The following is a 16,899-nucleotide window of genomic DNA, read 5'->3' on the forward strand; positions in this document are numbered from 1 at the left end:
TCCTTCAAAGTCATCCTAATTACTTTTTGTTCCCTGAGGAACTCCAACTTGTCAAAAGACATGCAATTGTCCAAAAGATCCTTGGGTCCTGATTCTGTCTTCTCAGATCTGCTTAGGCGTCATCAGGGGAAATTTGATTCGCAAGACAGAGATCCCATTTATGCTGGTACGCCCTGAATATGAAATTTGGACATTGGACTATGACCTATGAACTGAATTCTAAAGGAACTCTTTGCAACTACAAAGCTCACCATCTGTGATATGAATCTGAACCTCAATGGATTGAACTCATATCTGTATGTATATTGATCTTTTAACCATACTTGCTCTCTTTTGTTTTTTAATAAATTTTAGTTTAGTTAATAAGACTTGACTGTAGTGTGTATTTGGGAGGTTGTGTCTGATCCTTTGGGATTGGTAGAACCTGTTCTTTTATATGATGAAATAAGCTTTACAGAAATTTTCATCGTATTTGATGTGGCTACCCGGATGGAGGCCTGAGGCTAGATCACTTTAAGGGAACTGTGTTGTTTGGACTTCTGAGTAACCAGTAAGGTAATAAAGAAGCTGCTTTATGCTGTCTTGGTGAACCTAAGTATTGGAATATCCACCAGCTTTATGGGGATTGTCTGCCCCATTCTTTGCAGTTCAGCCTAATTGAATGACCTCAGCTGGCTCCCCACTAGGACCCCGGTCACAGGAGCATTATAGGTTAAACAAACTGTGTGATGGGTGAAATTCTGTGGCCTGCGTTGTGCAGGAGGTCAGACTAGATGATCATAATGGTCCCTTCTGACCTAAATATCTAATATCTATGAACATGCTGTGGTGTGGAGAAAGTGAATAAGGAAAAGTTATTTACTTGTTTCCATAGTATAAGAACTAGGGGACACCAAGTGAAATTAATGGGTAGCAGATTTAAAACAAATAAAAGGAAGTTCTTCTTCACTCAGCACACAGTCAACCTGTGGAACTCCTTGCCTGAGGAGGTTGTGAAGGCTTGGACTATAACAGGGTTTAAAAGAGAACCGGATAAATTCATGGAGGTTAAGTCCATTAATGGCTATGAGTCAGGATGGGTAAGGAATGGTGTCCCTAGCCTCTGTTTGTCAGAGGGTGGAGATGGATGGCAGGAGAGAGATCACAAGATCATTACCTGTTAGGTTCACTCCTTCTGGGGCACCTGGCATTGGCCACTGTCAGCAGACAGGATACTGGGCTGGATGGACCTTTGGTCTAACCCAGTAGGGCTGTTCTTATGCTGGATGAATTTGATGCTTGCCTCTTTAAATGTCTCAGTTCACACTGGTGATTCAGACTCAAGAACAACCAAGGCTACTGAGTCCTCCCACTGTTGTCTTATCTTTAAAAGTCCCACAAGTATCCAACAGCAAAACAAAATCTATTTTTATTTCTATTAGTCATATAAATTACAGAGATTATCAAACTATACACACGGTTTAATATCAGTTCTGTGCTATTATGTTTCTGGAGAATTACTTACGGTCATTGGTTTTTCAAAGTTTGACTACATCCCCCTGACTATGTACAAATCATTCAGACTAGATAGCGGAAAAAAATGTATTCATTTATTTTAAACATACTCCATTTGCACAGCAAAGAGATGCCAGTTGAATCAGATCATTGGGGCTCTCCCTCCCTTTGCTTTCCCAACAGTTTACAATTGAGGACAATACTAGTGGGGAAGATCTGGACTCCCTACTGCTTATTCTGCTTCTAACCATCTACTCTGATCTTATATCCCTGCCCCAGTGGATTTTTCCCTGTGTTGCTACTTGGAGGTGCTCATAGTGGCTGTGTGCACTGACCCTTACTTCTCATGACCAGAGGAGCAAGAATCCTAAGATTGTTCTAGAACTTCTCTAGAACTTTTCAATTTAATGTTATAGTACTATCAGCTATCAGCCAAGCCACTAGACTAAGAGCTAAAACAGGCCCACCAAAGGTAATACATTGGTATTGTTTTACTTTCAGGTCCCAGATACATTATCAATTTAAATGTGAGAGCCTCCAGGGATGGCCCACAAAAGGCCTTAGTAAGATACCTTTGGAGGTGCCTAACAAAATGGTACGGTAAATGTTGAGTGGGGGTTGAGGGGAGTAGGTGGGGGTTGGGGGGAGTAGGCATGAAATCCTGGCCTCACTGAAGTCAATAACGAACCTCATTATCTCCTGTGGGGCCCGGATTTCATCTCAGGTGCTTAAGGGCTTGCCTACACTTAACATGCTCCAGTGGCACAGCTGTCCAACTAGAGTCCCCACCTGCGGAAGGGAAGAAACAGACTGACAGAGCCAGAAGAGTTCCCAGAAGTCACCTACTACAGGGCAGGCCCAACAAAGAAAACAACAGAATGCCACTAGCCGTCACCTTCAGCCCCCAACTAAAACCTCTCCAACGCATCATCAAGGATCTACAACCTATCCTGAAGGACGACCCAACACTCTCACAAATCTTGGGAGACAGGCCAGTCTACAGACAGCCCCCCCAACCTGAAGCAAATACTCACCAGCAACCACACACCACACAGCAGAACCACTAACCCAGGAACCTATCCTTGCAGCAAAGCCTGTTGCCAACTGTGCCCACATATCTATTCAGGGGACACCATCACAGGGCCTAATAACATCAGCCACACTATCAGAGGCTCGTTCACCTGCACATCCACCAATGTGATATATGCCATCATGTGCCAGCAATGCCCCTCTGCCATGTACATTGGTCAAACTGGACAGTCTCTTCGTAAAAGAATAAATGGACACAAATCAGATGTCAAGAATTATAACATTCATAAACCAGTCGGAGAACACTTCAGTCTCTCTGGTCACTCGATTTCTGATCTCAAAGTGACTATCCTTCAACAAAAAAACTTCGAAAACAGACTCCAACGAGAGACTGCTGAATTGGAATTAATTTGCAAATTGGATACAATTAACTTAGGCTTGAATAGAGACGGGGAATGGCTAAGTCATTATGCAAGGTAACCTATTTCCCCTTGTTTTTTCCTATACCCCCCCCAGATGTTCTTGTTAAACCCTGGATTTATGCTGGAAACGGCCCAACTTGATTATCATACACATTGTAAGGAGAGTGATCACTTTAGATAAACTATTACCAGCAGGAGAGTGGGGTGGGGGGAGGTATTTTTTCATGCTTTGAGTGTATAAAAAGATCTTCTACACTTTCCACAGTATGCATCCGATGAAGTGAGCTGTAGCTCACGAAAGCTCATGCTCAAATAAATTGGTTAGTCTCTAAGGTGCCACAAGTACTCCTGTTCTCTGTGCAGTTGTAGCGCTTCATTGTAGACACTACCTACGCTCATGAAAGGGGTTCTCCTATGGGCATAGGTAATCCACTTTCTTGAGAGGCAGTAGTTAGGTTAACAGAAGAATTCTTCCATTGATATAGTGCTGTCTACATGAGGACTTAGGTTGGCTTAACAACGCCACTTGGGTTGTGGATTTTTCATACTCCTGACCGACATAGTTAAACTGATCTAATTTCTAGTACAGACCAGACCGATGTTGTACCTCACCCTTTGCTTGTACAAATGCATATTTTGCTTGAACAATTAAGTATGCTCCAGACTGCATACTTCCCAGGCAGAACTTGGATATCTATCTTTAGTAAATTGTCAGTGTTTGTTATTCTAAAACAGTTAATTTGTCATGGGTAATTCTGAGAAAAGACAGACTTTCATGACTAACAGTAACATGGCTGCTTTAAAAAGGCAAATGACCTTTTATGTTAAGAACCAGTTATTCTGTTTATTTACATCTGTACCTGAGGCAATTTAGCTCTTTGTAACTTTGCACTATGACGAGGTGCATGTTTGACGGTACTCAGCAAATGAAGCAGCTCTTTTGGTTTCCGTTTTATCATTCAGTGTGTCCCTAAGGCCTCGATTATGGCACACCATAAAGCTCATGCTCAAATAAATTGGTTAGTCTCTAAGGTGCCACAAGGACTCCTTTTCTTTTTGCGAATACAGACTAACACGGCTGTTACTCTGAAACCCATCTAAACCCTGCACTGAATAAGGACTGTTTCTTTATGGGCTTTTCTGAAGTACTCATCACATCACAGTGCCTCACAACCATGAATAAATGTACCCTCACAACTGTCCTGCAAGACACAGAGATTTTATTAACCCTGTTACAGATGCGGAATGGAGGCACAGAAATTTAGTGACTTTTGAAGTGTAGTGCCTCTAAAGCAGGGGTAACCAACAGGTGACCCGCGGGCCAAATCCAGACCGCCAGATACTTTTAAACGGACCCCGAAATCTTTTTATTTACTTATTATTGCTATTATTTTTATTATTTTCTCTGGAGTCTGGACCTTGACCGAGAAATTTATACCACAGCAAAAACTAATTTACTACCCACCCCTGCTCTAAAGTTTCTAGAGAACTCTTCTATTTCCATGATCCCCTTCTCCTCCCTCTTCCCTTCCATGGATTTTACTGGAGGAAGATAAAATCTGTCCCTTTGTACTGAAAGCAGTTCATGGCAGGAAAAGCTGACTCCTGGCACCTACGGTCAGTGTAATGAAGGGATGGATGAGAACCTTTAATTTAAAATAAAAGCAAAGAAATAGACTTTATAAAAACAGAACTCGAAATGTACAGCATAAATCCTGATTTTCTGAACACATCTTAAATCCCTGTAGTTATTCTAAGGTCTTGCTTTCAAAATGTTCCATGAACAGAACATCTCCATCCTACAGTAAGTCTTGTTTTACAGCAATACTGCAGTCCTTATTTCCATAAGCAGGCCCACTGGGCTAAATTCATACCTAGTGTAACGCCACGGAAGTCAATGGAGTTGCACACCAGGGAAGGATTTGGCCCATTGAGTTAAGAGGTAATATTGCCTTGAGTGAGGACTTCAGTGGCAGGCCCCAAATGATGCCAGATGTTTGTAACTCCAGTGACTTCCCTTGGGAGGCTTCTGATTTCCATGCATTTGAAAGTACACATAGGCCCAAGAAGAACATGGCATTGGCTTCCAGGAAACCCTTATTTACAAAGCTGCAGAAACAACTTCTTTTTTTTTTAACTTTCATTTTATAAAGTATTTTGGCTGCTTTGTTGCTCTTCATGGTGTCTGAATTTCAGTCAGCTGAATATGGAGAACTCAGCTAGAAGAGAGGAATGAAAACATCAGCTTTAAGGCAATTATTGCTGCATATTGAAAAACAAAACTAAACAAGCCACAGTTTGCTCAAATTATTTCCAGTGACAAACACACAATCACAGTGCAAACTAAGCCCTGACTTATGTAATGGTTCCGCGCCCTGGCCTCTTAAAGAGGCACTGTCTGGTAGTTTAGGTTTAGACCCTAGAACTATACAGAGGGAGATGCCCCACGCACACCCTCACTCACACTCTGGGGAAATTAGGGGCTTGTTTACCTGGGGACTTTGCATGTGGCAAGCTGAGAAGTGGATAGACAGCACACTAACTTGCTGTGCACTAACTCGCCACCTGGACTCTGCTGCTGTCCACTAAAAGTTCCCTCTTGCCACATACTGAGTGCTTGTCTTCACGTACAGTGCCGCAGCTGTGCCACTGTAGCGCTTTGGTGAAGATGCTCTATGCTGCTGGTGACAGGAGAGCTTCAAATCACACCAGCCTAGCTTCGGTCCCCAGATATTTAAACCCGGGAAGAAATGCAAGAACCTGTCCTGCTTTGGGTGCAACTTGTGAGGCTGAGCTGCCTCATGCTCTGCAGAGAGCTCTGAATGCAGTTCTTAACAGGCAAGTAAAATAGAAAATGATTTTAAAATAAATAAATACATTTGTAATGTAACTTTTAAGTCTCTCCATGAACTTTTAATGAATGTTTTGTATTTGTTTAGTTAAGAGATTTCAGTTCACCTTTAACATCTCTGAGACAGACCCATCGACACCATGCAGCTGGAGTAGTCATTTTCATTAGTGCAAAGTGTCTGTAAAATGCTACCACAACAGAAATGGCAACTACATAAAATGCATGGCAATGGGTGAATCAAGCCCCCTGTGTTATCTGTAAAATCGGTATAATACTTACATACAGTTCTGGGTGTTGAAGCTTAATTAATGTGTGTACAGAATTTTGAGATCCTTGCATGGACTTTTGAGATCCTTGCATTGCGAAGTGCTAAGATACAAAGTTCATAGTACAATGGTCACCATGAAAAAGACATTTCCTACCATACTGAAGAATTCAACTGCATTTAGAATAGGAAAGAACTGCGTTATCTCCCATAGCTCTGTATGGGAACTGAAGGCAAGTGCTGACTTTTTAATGGTTACAACTGTACTCTCACCCTTTTGCACTGCAAAAGAAGCCTTTCTCTCCACTGGTAACTCTTTCTCTCCACAAAGTAGACCCCATTTGCTTAGTAGTAAATTATGAATGAAAAAACTTGCAACATACAGCAGTTTCAATCACTGTGGGACTCAGGTGTTCTCTCAGCACAGCATAAACACTTGGAGACATGGGAAGAAGATCTGATGGAGAATGTGGATCTGTGGAATCATACAGGCTTAAAAGAAACACAAATAAAATAAATAACCTTAAAGATGATTAGGAAATAATGGGAAGAAACCCCTTTGCATCTTAATGCATCAATAAGGGACATGAACGTAATCATTCCATGGTAGATCGGTGTTTGGGTAACATGGATGTAGCAGCAAGTAGCCTGTGAAAGAGCCAACTGCATGCTAATGTCCTATTAGCCCGCAACATCAATGAGAAAACCTTGAAAAGATATAGCTGCAGGCACACACACACAACCATCCTGTACACTTTGTGCTACTCCAGGAGCACAAAGGTGCCCTAAACCTCGTTTAATCTGTTAATTCTGTCTGCGTAGGGGGATCTTCCTGTGATCAGGAACTGCAGAGGCGCTCCTATACCACTTTCTGGCCACTTGATGCAGGAGCTGTAGTCAGGGAAAGAAAGGTGAAACCCAGCTGCCGTACCCAAGATTCTAGGGGACATTAAAAGTTGGAACACATTAGAGGAGCCTAAAGGCTGCTCTAATTTAGTTTGCATACATTCCTGATGCATAGACAGCATCAGGACTGGGGAAGAAGAGGTGGTTTTAAAGCCCTCTTTACTTATTCCCCCAGCCTTTCATTGAGCACTCCTTTGCCAGGCCAGAGAATTGGGACCCATATCTCTGTGTTGCTATCACTAGGTATTTCCATGGGAAAAAGATGGAATCAAAGAAACTGCGGGATGAAGGGAGGTACACAGACTTAATGAATAACATCCAAAGTGTAAAACAGCTCTTAGATTACTCACATTTTGGAGATTGGGATAAATACAGCAGGCACATAACCTTTGACCCCTCCTTCTGTAGGTCTTGAGACTAAAAAAGAATCAACGTTAGGGAAATTTTTAAAAATGCCCTAAAGTTTCTACGCTTATTATTTCCTGAGATTTAATACAAATATTTTGAAAGCTGTAGAGCATAATGTATTGAAAGGGAAACATAAGTATTTGTTTAATCAGGAACGAGCAACAAGAACATGGGCAACAAGACAGGGCTTGAACCTGCACAGACTTACACACATAAGTAACTGGACTCACTTAAGAAGTTCCTTTGAAGTCATGAGGAGTACTTAAATGTATTATAGGTATGTGCTCTAGTCTTTGCAGGTCTGAGCCTTTAGATGCCAATCCTGCAAACAAATGTTTAACTGAAACCTTTAGCTGCCTTTAACTGAAACCTTTCATGAGGGGACAAAATAGGATTGTGTTCATTCATAAGTAATTCTGACTACACTGGCAATTTTAGTCAATATATATCGCACGGGATCTGCTGCTTGTTTGTCTCTCTGGAATTATAAGTTACTCTCATGAGCTGTTTGCCATTACTAAGTCCCCTGAACCTCAAGTGAGAGGTTCTTGGAACTGAAGAAACAGCAAGTGACACTCCTACATAATTCTGGAAGCAGACAAGCAAGTGGTCTTGTAAATAGAAATAAATATCTGAAACATGGGCAAAGAAATGTAAGTTGAAAATAAATGTATTTCTGTAAATAATGAATTGAATAACTTCCTGTAATATGACTGCTTTCACAGAGATGTTTCTTAGCTTTTGCATATCTAAGTGTCATTGTTATTTATTATTGTATTACCTACAATTCATAGAGTAGGGTCCAACTATGCTCGGTTCTGTACAAATACCCAACAAAAACACAGCCTCTGCCCCAAAGAGCTTACAATCTAAGTATACGACAAGAGACAACAGGTGGAAACAATAGGCAGACAGGGGGTGCATGAAAAAACAAGCACAGTTTTTATAAAGGCATTCCATAAAACGAGGTACTGTTTCCACAAGTAAACATTTGTTTTCCTAAGAAAAAAAGTTAATTTGCATATCATCTGAATTTAATGTTACTTTCCAAAAAGGATAAGTATAGACTATAGAGCCCAACCTTCATTTGGCTGACAGCTGTAGTATTTGCCAAAGGCTTTATCTTTGGGAATATCTGGATACAGATATTTCAGTGGATTTTCAGGAACATTGTCTGCCAGAATAACTTTGTAATCTCGCAAAATGTCAGCAAATGGCAGCGCAGTTAAACGACCTTTATTATAGGGTTCCACTGAGTGGAACCTTACTTCTCCTGTAAAGACACAAAGGCAATATAATGGTGAATAGGTAAAGAGGTCAACAGTCATAATTAGCTACACATTTCACCTATCATTTATTGTTTAGGTTGCCTTGAATTTTACACTTTTAAGCTGCACTTACCATTTTCTGACTGGTCCACCCAGGTAAAGGTAATTCCTCCCAGATTGCTTTCACTAAACCTTAATAAAAATGTTCCAGGCATTTTGTCCCTGAGCAAAACTCGTTCCTTCTCCTTGCTCACAAATCCCATTATATACCTGCAAGTATAAGAAAATCATGGCTTTACTTACAGAGTAACTACAGCATCCATTCTGTGGCGTTCATTTCCCAACTTTTATATTGCAATGCCAGATAAGCGCCAAACAAAGTAAAAGGCTGGTTTTATAGGGCCCACTGCTATAGACCTCACAAAGGCTCAACATGAAGTTAGTGGGAGTTTTATCTGCACAGGAACACAGCATGGGCCCCCATCACAGTGTGGAGCATGAGAAAATTTATCATATTACTTGCCTGTAAACTAACTAAGTCCATAAAGGAGAAATCTAAAATCCACTTCAAATAGTTTCAGTAGAGTTTTCTTCAGACTACAAATAATTGCAAACAATATGGCATACTTGGAGATTTTTAGGCCTTTGAAAATTCTTTTCTGTAATGCTGAATGTAGACTTAAATAAAGAGAAGGGACAAATGAGGTAAGCATGTTACGTCAATGGACAGTTGCCAGTATATTGCTCACCCGTCAATCCAAAGAGGAAGAATGTGTTTTTTAATTAGGTCCAGTATTGCTTCGAGCCATACCCAAAAGGTAAATGACTTTCCAGATAAATGTTCCTATTGGTAAAATAAACAAACAAATAAAAAGACAATTTCAACCACATCTTTAACACAGTATCAATGCTGCATGTCTCTGTCATTTTCACAGGAATAGTTCTAGTTTCTACTTATCTGAGAATGATAGAGAAATTTATTCAAAGCAGCAATTCAAATCTTACTATCTTGTGTAAAAACAAAATATCTATATGATTTGCTTTTCAAGATTTTTAGAGGAAGTGCTTCACTTTACACTCTTTATTTAGAATAATTAATGTCTATATCATTTCTCCCTCACTATGAAACTATAGCTTGAGAGCACAGCTATTTCCTTCCAAGAATCTTCAGATATTACAAATATATTTTAAATAATGCATCTTTAATATGAATGTATTGGATTTACTTTCCATACTCAGTATTTTTGTCTGATTCTGACAAAAGTATTTAGATGTATTGATTTACAGCCAATCAGTTCTTGAAGTATCTTTGTTTTAGTTCACAAATGAGCATGTAGAGTAATTTAACTTTTTAAAACAATGTTAGGGTTTGGCTCCCATCAGTGATTATGGTTTCTTAAGTCAGTTGTAAGCTAACTGGAATGGTCAAAGAAGATTCAAATAAAACTACTGACTAATGGTCAAGCCATTCATTTTCTAGAGATGGCCTGTATGTGCCAATTTAAACTGCATTGCCATTAAAATGTCTTTTATTAAAAAATAGTTCCGTTTCAACAACTTTAAGACAGGTCATTTTGTGGAGTAAATGGTGACCAACTGTGGTTTAGGACATGAACTCCTCCCAGTCAGATTTAACCATTAGGGTCCTTGTTGGTTCTTTCCATTAAGTAGCATTTTAGAATTTAATTTGTGTGTGCTACGCCTGGAAATCCTGACACAGGGCAGCTCAGAATGGGACCAATCCTGATCTGAGACATGTCAAGTGGGAGGTTTGTCAGTGATGTCAATGGGGCAGAATTAAGCCTGCATGCAGGCACTCAAAGGAAAAAGAAGAATACTTTAATTTTTTTTTTTTTACAATCCTACCTTGCAGAACTTTGCCCAGGACAGTTGATAATCATTGTAACTAATCTGTTGCCCTAAAATTTAAAAAGAAATATATCAGTCCCTTTGTCTGAAGTTCCTGAAATAGGTTCATTTGTGATACTTGAATATTAAAGCATTTACATTGTACATGACATTTACCTGAACAACATGATTACAAGCAAAGTTTCTCTATAGGTGGACCTGCAATTTAAACATTACAGCAATGCCCTGAAGCAACTGGGGACTTCTGTTCTATATCATCTTAAACACAGAGTTCCACTTTTTATCTGAGTTTGCTGCTCATGGGCTTCACTTTATCTGAGATTTTTCTGTTCGAAGTTCTAATAAGAAAATCTTTTATGATACATACGGCCCTACCAATGTACTCTTCTGTAAATGCTAGCAGAGATAAATATAGGACCTTTAGAGTAACATTGCTTAAAATGTAGTTATTCGTCTTGTTGTTTCACGTCTTGAACGGCTTAATTCTCCTGTGAAATATAACCAACCTTACCCTATTTTTTCCCGAGTTACTGAGATAACAGAGGAGGGAGATCGTGTTTAGACAGGGAATGGCACCCGGAAATTGCAACAGGTCCCAGACATTCATCCAGTAACGGGCTCGATCACTTGAAGTGTTTGGGGCAGGAGTGGGAGCTGGGAGGGGAGACCCTTCAGCCTGACCATCTTGCAGGAGGATTGAGATACAGGCACAATGCCTGGGAGAATGCAAACATGTCCTTCCCTCAGTTTTTTTTTCTATTGTACTTAGGGTTCCCCTTGTTGTGGCTGCAGGTCTTTTGCATTCTCACTCCTGGTCTCGTCCCTCAAATTTTATGAATGTGGTTGCAGCTCTGGATCCCAGCCCCAGAAGAGGTTGACCATGAGCACACTGGACATGCGCAACTGCACCTCTCTTCAACCTGCACCACCATCACTTCACCGCAGGAAGTGGCTCTAATCTGGATGTTCCCTCCTCCTGTACAACAAGCCACTAAAAAAAGTGGTTTCATTCCTCTAGGCAAATTGCCTTCCCCTCCCAATCCTCCTGCAGCAGCCTTCCCCAAACCAATAGCAGCTGCCTTAATCCCCTTTTGCTGCACCTCAGAAGTATCCTCCCCACCTCAGTCTCCACCAAAACTAAAATCTAGCTAAGGAGCCCCCTGTGGTCTGTCAACATCTTTTCTTCCCTCCCTCCATCAAAAAGGGCAATCAGTCCAATCAATATCCACCTGACTGACATTAAAAGGAACAGCCTCTCCACCTTTTAACCACAGATAAATCTACCAGCCTCCTCCAGAGCTTGAATCCCCCTTCTGGAAGACAGGTAGCTGAAACCTTCAAGTGTCCATCCTGCTACTAGAAAGCTTACTATGACTTAACTATTACACTTCCTGCCCATAGAGGAGCTCCCTTCTCCTTCATCAGCAGAGCAGGAGTGATCCCTCTTTGCCTTCAGGAGACAAGTGACTCAGAAGATAAAAGGTAGGGTGTGAGTGTGTGTGTTTATTTTAACAGACCAAGACTGCCCTTTCATTTCATAATAGGTTCACAGTTCTTTAACAATGCTTACCATAGTTTGTTGCAACTATGACACCCTTTTGCTTAGCCTAACCGTCTGGAAGTTCACAAGCTAAGGCACTTTTTGCCAAGAATAAGGTGAAACGTACCTTTTTTACTTTAAAAGTATTAACGAACAATTGGCAACGCTGAGCGGAGTGGTGGAGGTAGTTGGTGTTACTGAAAAGTGATGTCACCCGTAGCAATAGCACATGAGAGCACAAAGGGGAAGAAGGCAAACTGTATTTACAAATTGATTGAGAACTAGTGAACAATGTGGGGGAAGAAGGGGGGGTGGTAGAGGAGGGGATTTTGGGCATAAATTTTGACTTCTAACCTGCAAGTGGGCAGAGTGTGGCTTGTCATGTGTAATATTTAGAAGTAAATAGAAATTGAACAGCTATCGTAGTTTTATGGTTCTTACCCATAAGTTTCTCTGCCAGCATATTGAGCTGCTCAGAATTGAGTCCACGACCAACATAAGATGAAAACTGCCAGCTCAGTACTTCTAAGAGTTGACTCAGAGTGGCAGTGGGGGGATTGTTAAAGAAAGCCAGGTTCTGCAATAGAATTCATGCTTTGTTTATACATTGGTAGCCACTCTGAAAAACATTAGACATTTCAAACTGCAAAGAGGAAGTCAGGTGCACCTTAGTTTTGATAGTCCCAGAAGGAAGTGCTGCTAACAATGCTAACAAACAAAAGCTGCCCGATAAGAGCAGGTGTTCTCAGAAGACAATTTCCATCTGGAGCAAACACAACTTCAGTGTGCCAAGTCTATTAACTAATCCTTTAAGACACCCTGTATGGAAATATGTTGTTAAATTCTTTTTATGGCCTGGCTGATGGATTTTTTTTTTCTATTTGAATCCTTTATTCTAGAACAGACTAATGACTGTGCTCCAAAGACTTAGGTTAAGAGTTTTGTTTGGGTTAAAATTGATATCTAGATGGATTGTCATTTGGTCTGCCAATTCTTGGTGGCATTCTGACACATCCTTTCCTGCATTCTCTGTCCTCGCAACATCTACAGGCAACCACCAATCCCTGACTGAAAAACTAGAGGAGCTTCTCATTTAGAGCTACTATTATAGCTATTCCACGATAAGGTAGCAGTAATGCTGGTAAAGGTAATTGATGTGACTAACTTAGCAGTCTGTTCTGAACCTACTGCAGACTGGGAAGCAACAATCTTTCCCCTGAAGTTGGAGCTACTAGCAGGTGGTGTCAGTCCACTTACTTATGCTCTAATTTAATAAAAGCACTAACTCCTGTGAAATAAGTGAGGAAAACTGTATTTAATACAGTACAGAAACTCTTATGTATCCAATTTGACAGACTGATGCTCAAGCTATGAGTTACATATTGCAAAGAATTAATCTGAATAATGAAAGCTCTTTTATGTATAACATGTAAGTATATATTAATCACAAGCATGGATCATTTTTTTCAATGAAGTTAGTGTTTGTGAATGATATAGGTTTACAGCATTTAGTACAAGGCAATCTTCTAAGGTGTTCCATATACTCACAAATTAGGAACAGTGCAAGAAGCAGGAGTACAAGACTTCTAAGTACACCCCTTCAATTTTCCCCAGTCCTGTTGCAGAGAAACCACATCAAGAGAGTGAAAGGGTAATTAAATCTACAAGCCCATTCTATCATTGGTCTTTTTACCAGGACTACCAACATGTCATTTGAGAATGTTTGCTCTGTGATATTGAGATTTGTCCACTCAGAACTGTGTATGGTGCCTAGCAGAGTGGGGTCCGGGTCCACGCCAGGAGCTCCTAGGTACTATGATAATACAAATCAATAATAAATAGACTGGAAACTTCCAATAAGTCATTTCACACAGACCAAAAACCAGGAGTCAAATAGTAACAGTTTTCAGTCAATACTGACCTATCTTACATTTGAACTGTCAATCTGGAGGTAAAAAAGGCACCATGTCTGGATCCAAAGGCCCATTCAATCCTCTACATAATGTTAATCATATTATTATAAATGTGATTACAGCTAATTTGTAGTATAGAGTGTATGTACAGGAAAAAAGGCCAGATTTCCTAGAAGTATCAGATCTGGGAAAAAATCTTTTTCTGCTTGACAAGTGGATAACTAGAAACCTGAAATATACAGAAAATTAATATTTGGGATTTGAAGACCTACCTGAGAATCCTTTGACAACAAGTTGTACCAAATAATAGAAGCCCAAGCATTAGGTAACTGACTGACATTGGAAATCATCACTACAGGCAAAGAGCTTGTCTGGTGAAGAAGACAGAGTATGTGAATGTTACAGAGTGTTGCATACAAGGCATTCATTGGGGAATGTATTAGTCTACCAGCATGTTGTTGTTTTTTAAATTAGCATAATAGTTTTGTAGTACTGGAAACTGCAATAGTCTCAATATCGCCTCTTTGTCTTTTGGCATATTCCTTGGGGCAGAGATCTCCTGGGGTGCTGTTGCTGGCTAACTGTTGGTCTGGGGATGGGCCCCCAAATGTTCAGTGAATGTTAGTCTCAGAGCTCAGCTATATGTGCTGGACTCCACAGAGACCCAGATGGCCAGCTGTAGCTGTGTCTAGGGGCTGCCTTATCAGCTGTATGAAAGGGCTGCACGAAGTATAGCTGCCAACAGCCAGTCATCTGTCTGGCAGGGAGGGGATCTATGGTATCCCCTGCACTGTTGGAGGGCTCATGTCAGCCACACTATGATGCGCACAAGTGGTGAACCAGGAAGACCTGCAGTCATGTGTATCATGGGCCCCTAAAACTTTCTCTTGCCATATCATATCATTCTCAAGGCAGCATGCCGTGCTGCTCCACGCGGCATCCCAATCCTGCTTTTATTGAACTCAATGGGAATTTTGCCACTGACTTCACTGGGGGCAGGACTGTGCACGAAATGCTCTGCAGAACATCATATTTATACTGTATCAAAGTGAAGCACACATAGCCAATTAGAGTTAGCTCAAAAGTTGCTGTAAATCTATGTACTGTGCATCTTTATCCAAGAATTCTCAAACTCTTGTAAGTAACAGGTATTGATTTGGCTTGAGGACAAATAATTGCTTATTCTTCCCCACACAAAAACAGTGAAAACATTCACCTCCAAATCCATAGTCAGACCATACAGGGAAACCTGTGTTTCAAAGCTGATGGAGTGCAGCTCCTCAGTTACCATCTGAGGGCCCTGAGGAAGCAAACACATTATAAAACTGTGAACAAAGCTGGCACTTAAAACTGATTTTGGGAGCCTGACTACAACCAAACCGTACAGAGAACACAACACTGAAAGAAAATATGTCAGTTGAATATACTGTATAAGCAGAGCCAGTGGAAAATCGTGGGTATTTTATTAAAAAAAAAAAAAAAGCAGTGCCCCGACCTTAAACTCTGCCTAAAACTTCTGCTGTTTTCTGAAGAAGCTAAGAAAACATTGTTAAAGGGATTGTTGCACTTTTAAGGATTGAAGTGAAAAATGAACAAAAGGAACTATGCTTTTTGCAAGTTATAGAGATGGCCTCAAATGTTGTTTTTTCTTTTTAAAAAGCTTCTTTCGTGATTGACAATTTCAATGTAAAACAGATTCCGATTTCCCAGCGGACTCTGTCTATCTTTGGAGGACTGGGAATGCAACATCCCAGGAGGGATAAACTTGAGCAGTCGCTCACTTAGCTTTCCTGCTGCCCGACAGCTCCTCCATACGTTGGGCTAGATTGTGCAACTTGCACAAAGAGCTGCATGGAGGCCCTCCTGCACCAGTTGCAGCATCGGGAGAGACTGGGCCTCAGGCACAAACTCTCCCAGGGCTGCTCAGAGCTCAGGGGGGTGGGGGTGCATGCCCTGCTCTGTACCATCCAAAGGGGTGGTATATCTTGCTCTCGAGTGTGCTAGAGCTCCACTTCCTTTTCAACCCTTTCCAGCTGATTTGCTCCGTGGCGGGGTTAAGTCAAATCCCTGCTTACAGAGAGTATTCATAATTCTCTGTCTTTGCATAGGCCGCAGGAGGAAGGTCTCCTTCCATGACTCCCCTTCCCCTTGCGCATGCCTGCAAGGGCAAATAACAGCCGGGAGCTGTATATCAGGTTTCCACCTCCTATCAGGTCAAAGTTCCCCTCCTGAAACTACCCAATCCTGCCATTCCTAGTATAATGTTCAATGGGGAAAAGCCAGTTTTTTACAACCAAAAGTGAGACACAAACCCAAATGTATGATGTCAACTTTATGCATCATCCAAAGCCATGGAAGGCACAGTTTCACTGGCTTTGCAGTTCACCTTTTAAGGTAAGCTTTGAATAAAAAGTCATGTTGTCGTCCCCCCCCAATGTGGCACAAACCACAGCTGCAGAACCTTCTGATCAATAGGCTTTCACGGACACTTACCTGGAATGAAAGAACTAACCAATCAAAGAATTAAAAACTGTCTGGGCCAGATTTTTAAGGTATTTAGGCACCTAAAGATGCAGATGGCTGCCCAGTGGGATTTTCAAAAGTACCTGACCTCTCTCAGGAGAGATTTCATTTGCCTATTCTAGCTACTACACTCCTTTGCCTTCTCCTTTTTTCAGAACCTGGGACCAGCAGCAGTGTGGCACAAATAACACAGCTATAATAACCAAGCAGGATACTTGTGCTATCTCATTTATGAATCCATTTCTAGAGCCTCAGTATATTTTTTCCCAATTGCAGTTGCAGCTTGGAACATTGACAATTGTCTCCATCTGTTAACTAAAAATGATTAACTCAACTTCCCCGTCCAGGACTAGAACACTGACCGTATGTGTTTTGAAGAGCACATCTGCAAACCGTAACCACAGACATACT

At 41.0% G+C, this 16,899-nt stretch overlaps 1 protein-coding gene across 1 annotated transcript in view; it reads right to left on the reverse strand.

Moving 5' to 3' along the window:
• Positions 1 to 1,439: 1,439 nt before the first annotated feature.
• Positions 1,440 to 16,899, reverse strand: part of STAT4 (signal transducer and activator of transcription 4) — a 57,739-nt gene continuing 42,279 nt past the window's right edge. Inside the window, exons 14-23 of the mRNA XM_077829906.1 lie at positions 15,182 to 15,265; positions 14,238 to 14,336; positions 12,494 to 12,629; positions 10,510 to 10,562; positions 9,393 to 9,487; positions 8,777 to 8,913; positions 8,457 to 8,648; positions 7,318 to 7,384; positions 6,445 to 6,553; positions 1,440 to 5,164 (exon numbers count right to left, since the gene is read on the reverse strand). Coding sequence (XP_077686032.1) covers positions 5,138 to 5,164; positions 6,445 to 6,553; positions 7,318 to 7,384; positions 8,457 to 8,648; positions 8,777 to 8,913; positions 9,393 to 9,487; positions 10,510 to 10,562; positions 12,494 to 12,629; positions 14,238 to 14,336; positions 15,182 to 15,265 — 999 coding nt within the window. The 3' untranslated portion in view covers positions 1,440 to 5,137. The remainder of the gene's footprint in view (positions 5,165 to 6,444; positions 6,554 to 7,317; positions 7,385 to 8,456; positions 8,649 to 8,776; positions 8,914 to 9,392; positions 9,488 to 10,509; positions 10,563 to 12,493; positions 12,630 to 14,237; positions 14,337 to 15,181; positions 15,266 to 16,899) is intronic.

Source organism: Eretmochelys imbricata, chromosome 11 (genome assembly GCF_965152235.1).
Source record: "Eretmochelys imbricata isolate rEreImb1 chromosome 11, rEreImb1.hap1, whole genome shotgun sequence".
Taxonomy (NCBI): Eukaryota; Metazoa; Chordata; order Testudines; family Cheloniidae; genus Eretmochelys; species Eretmochelys imbricata.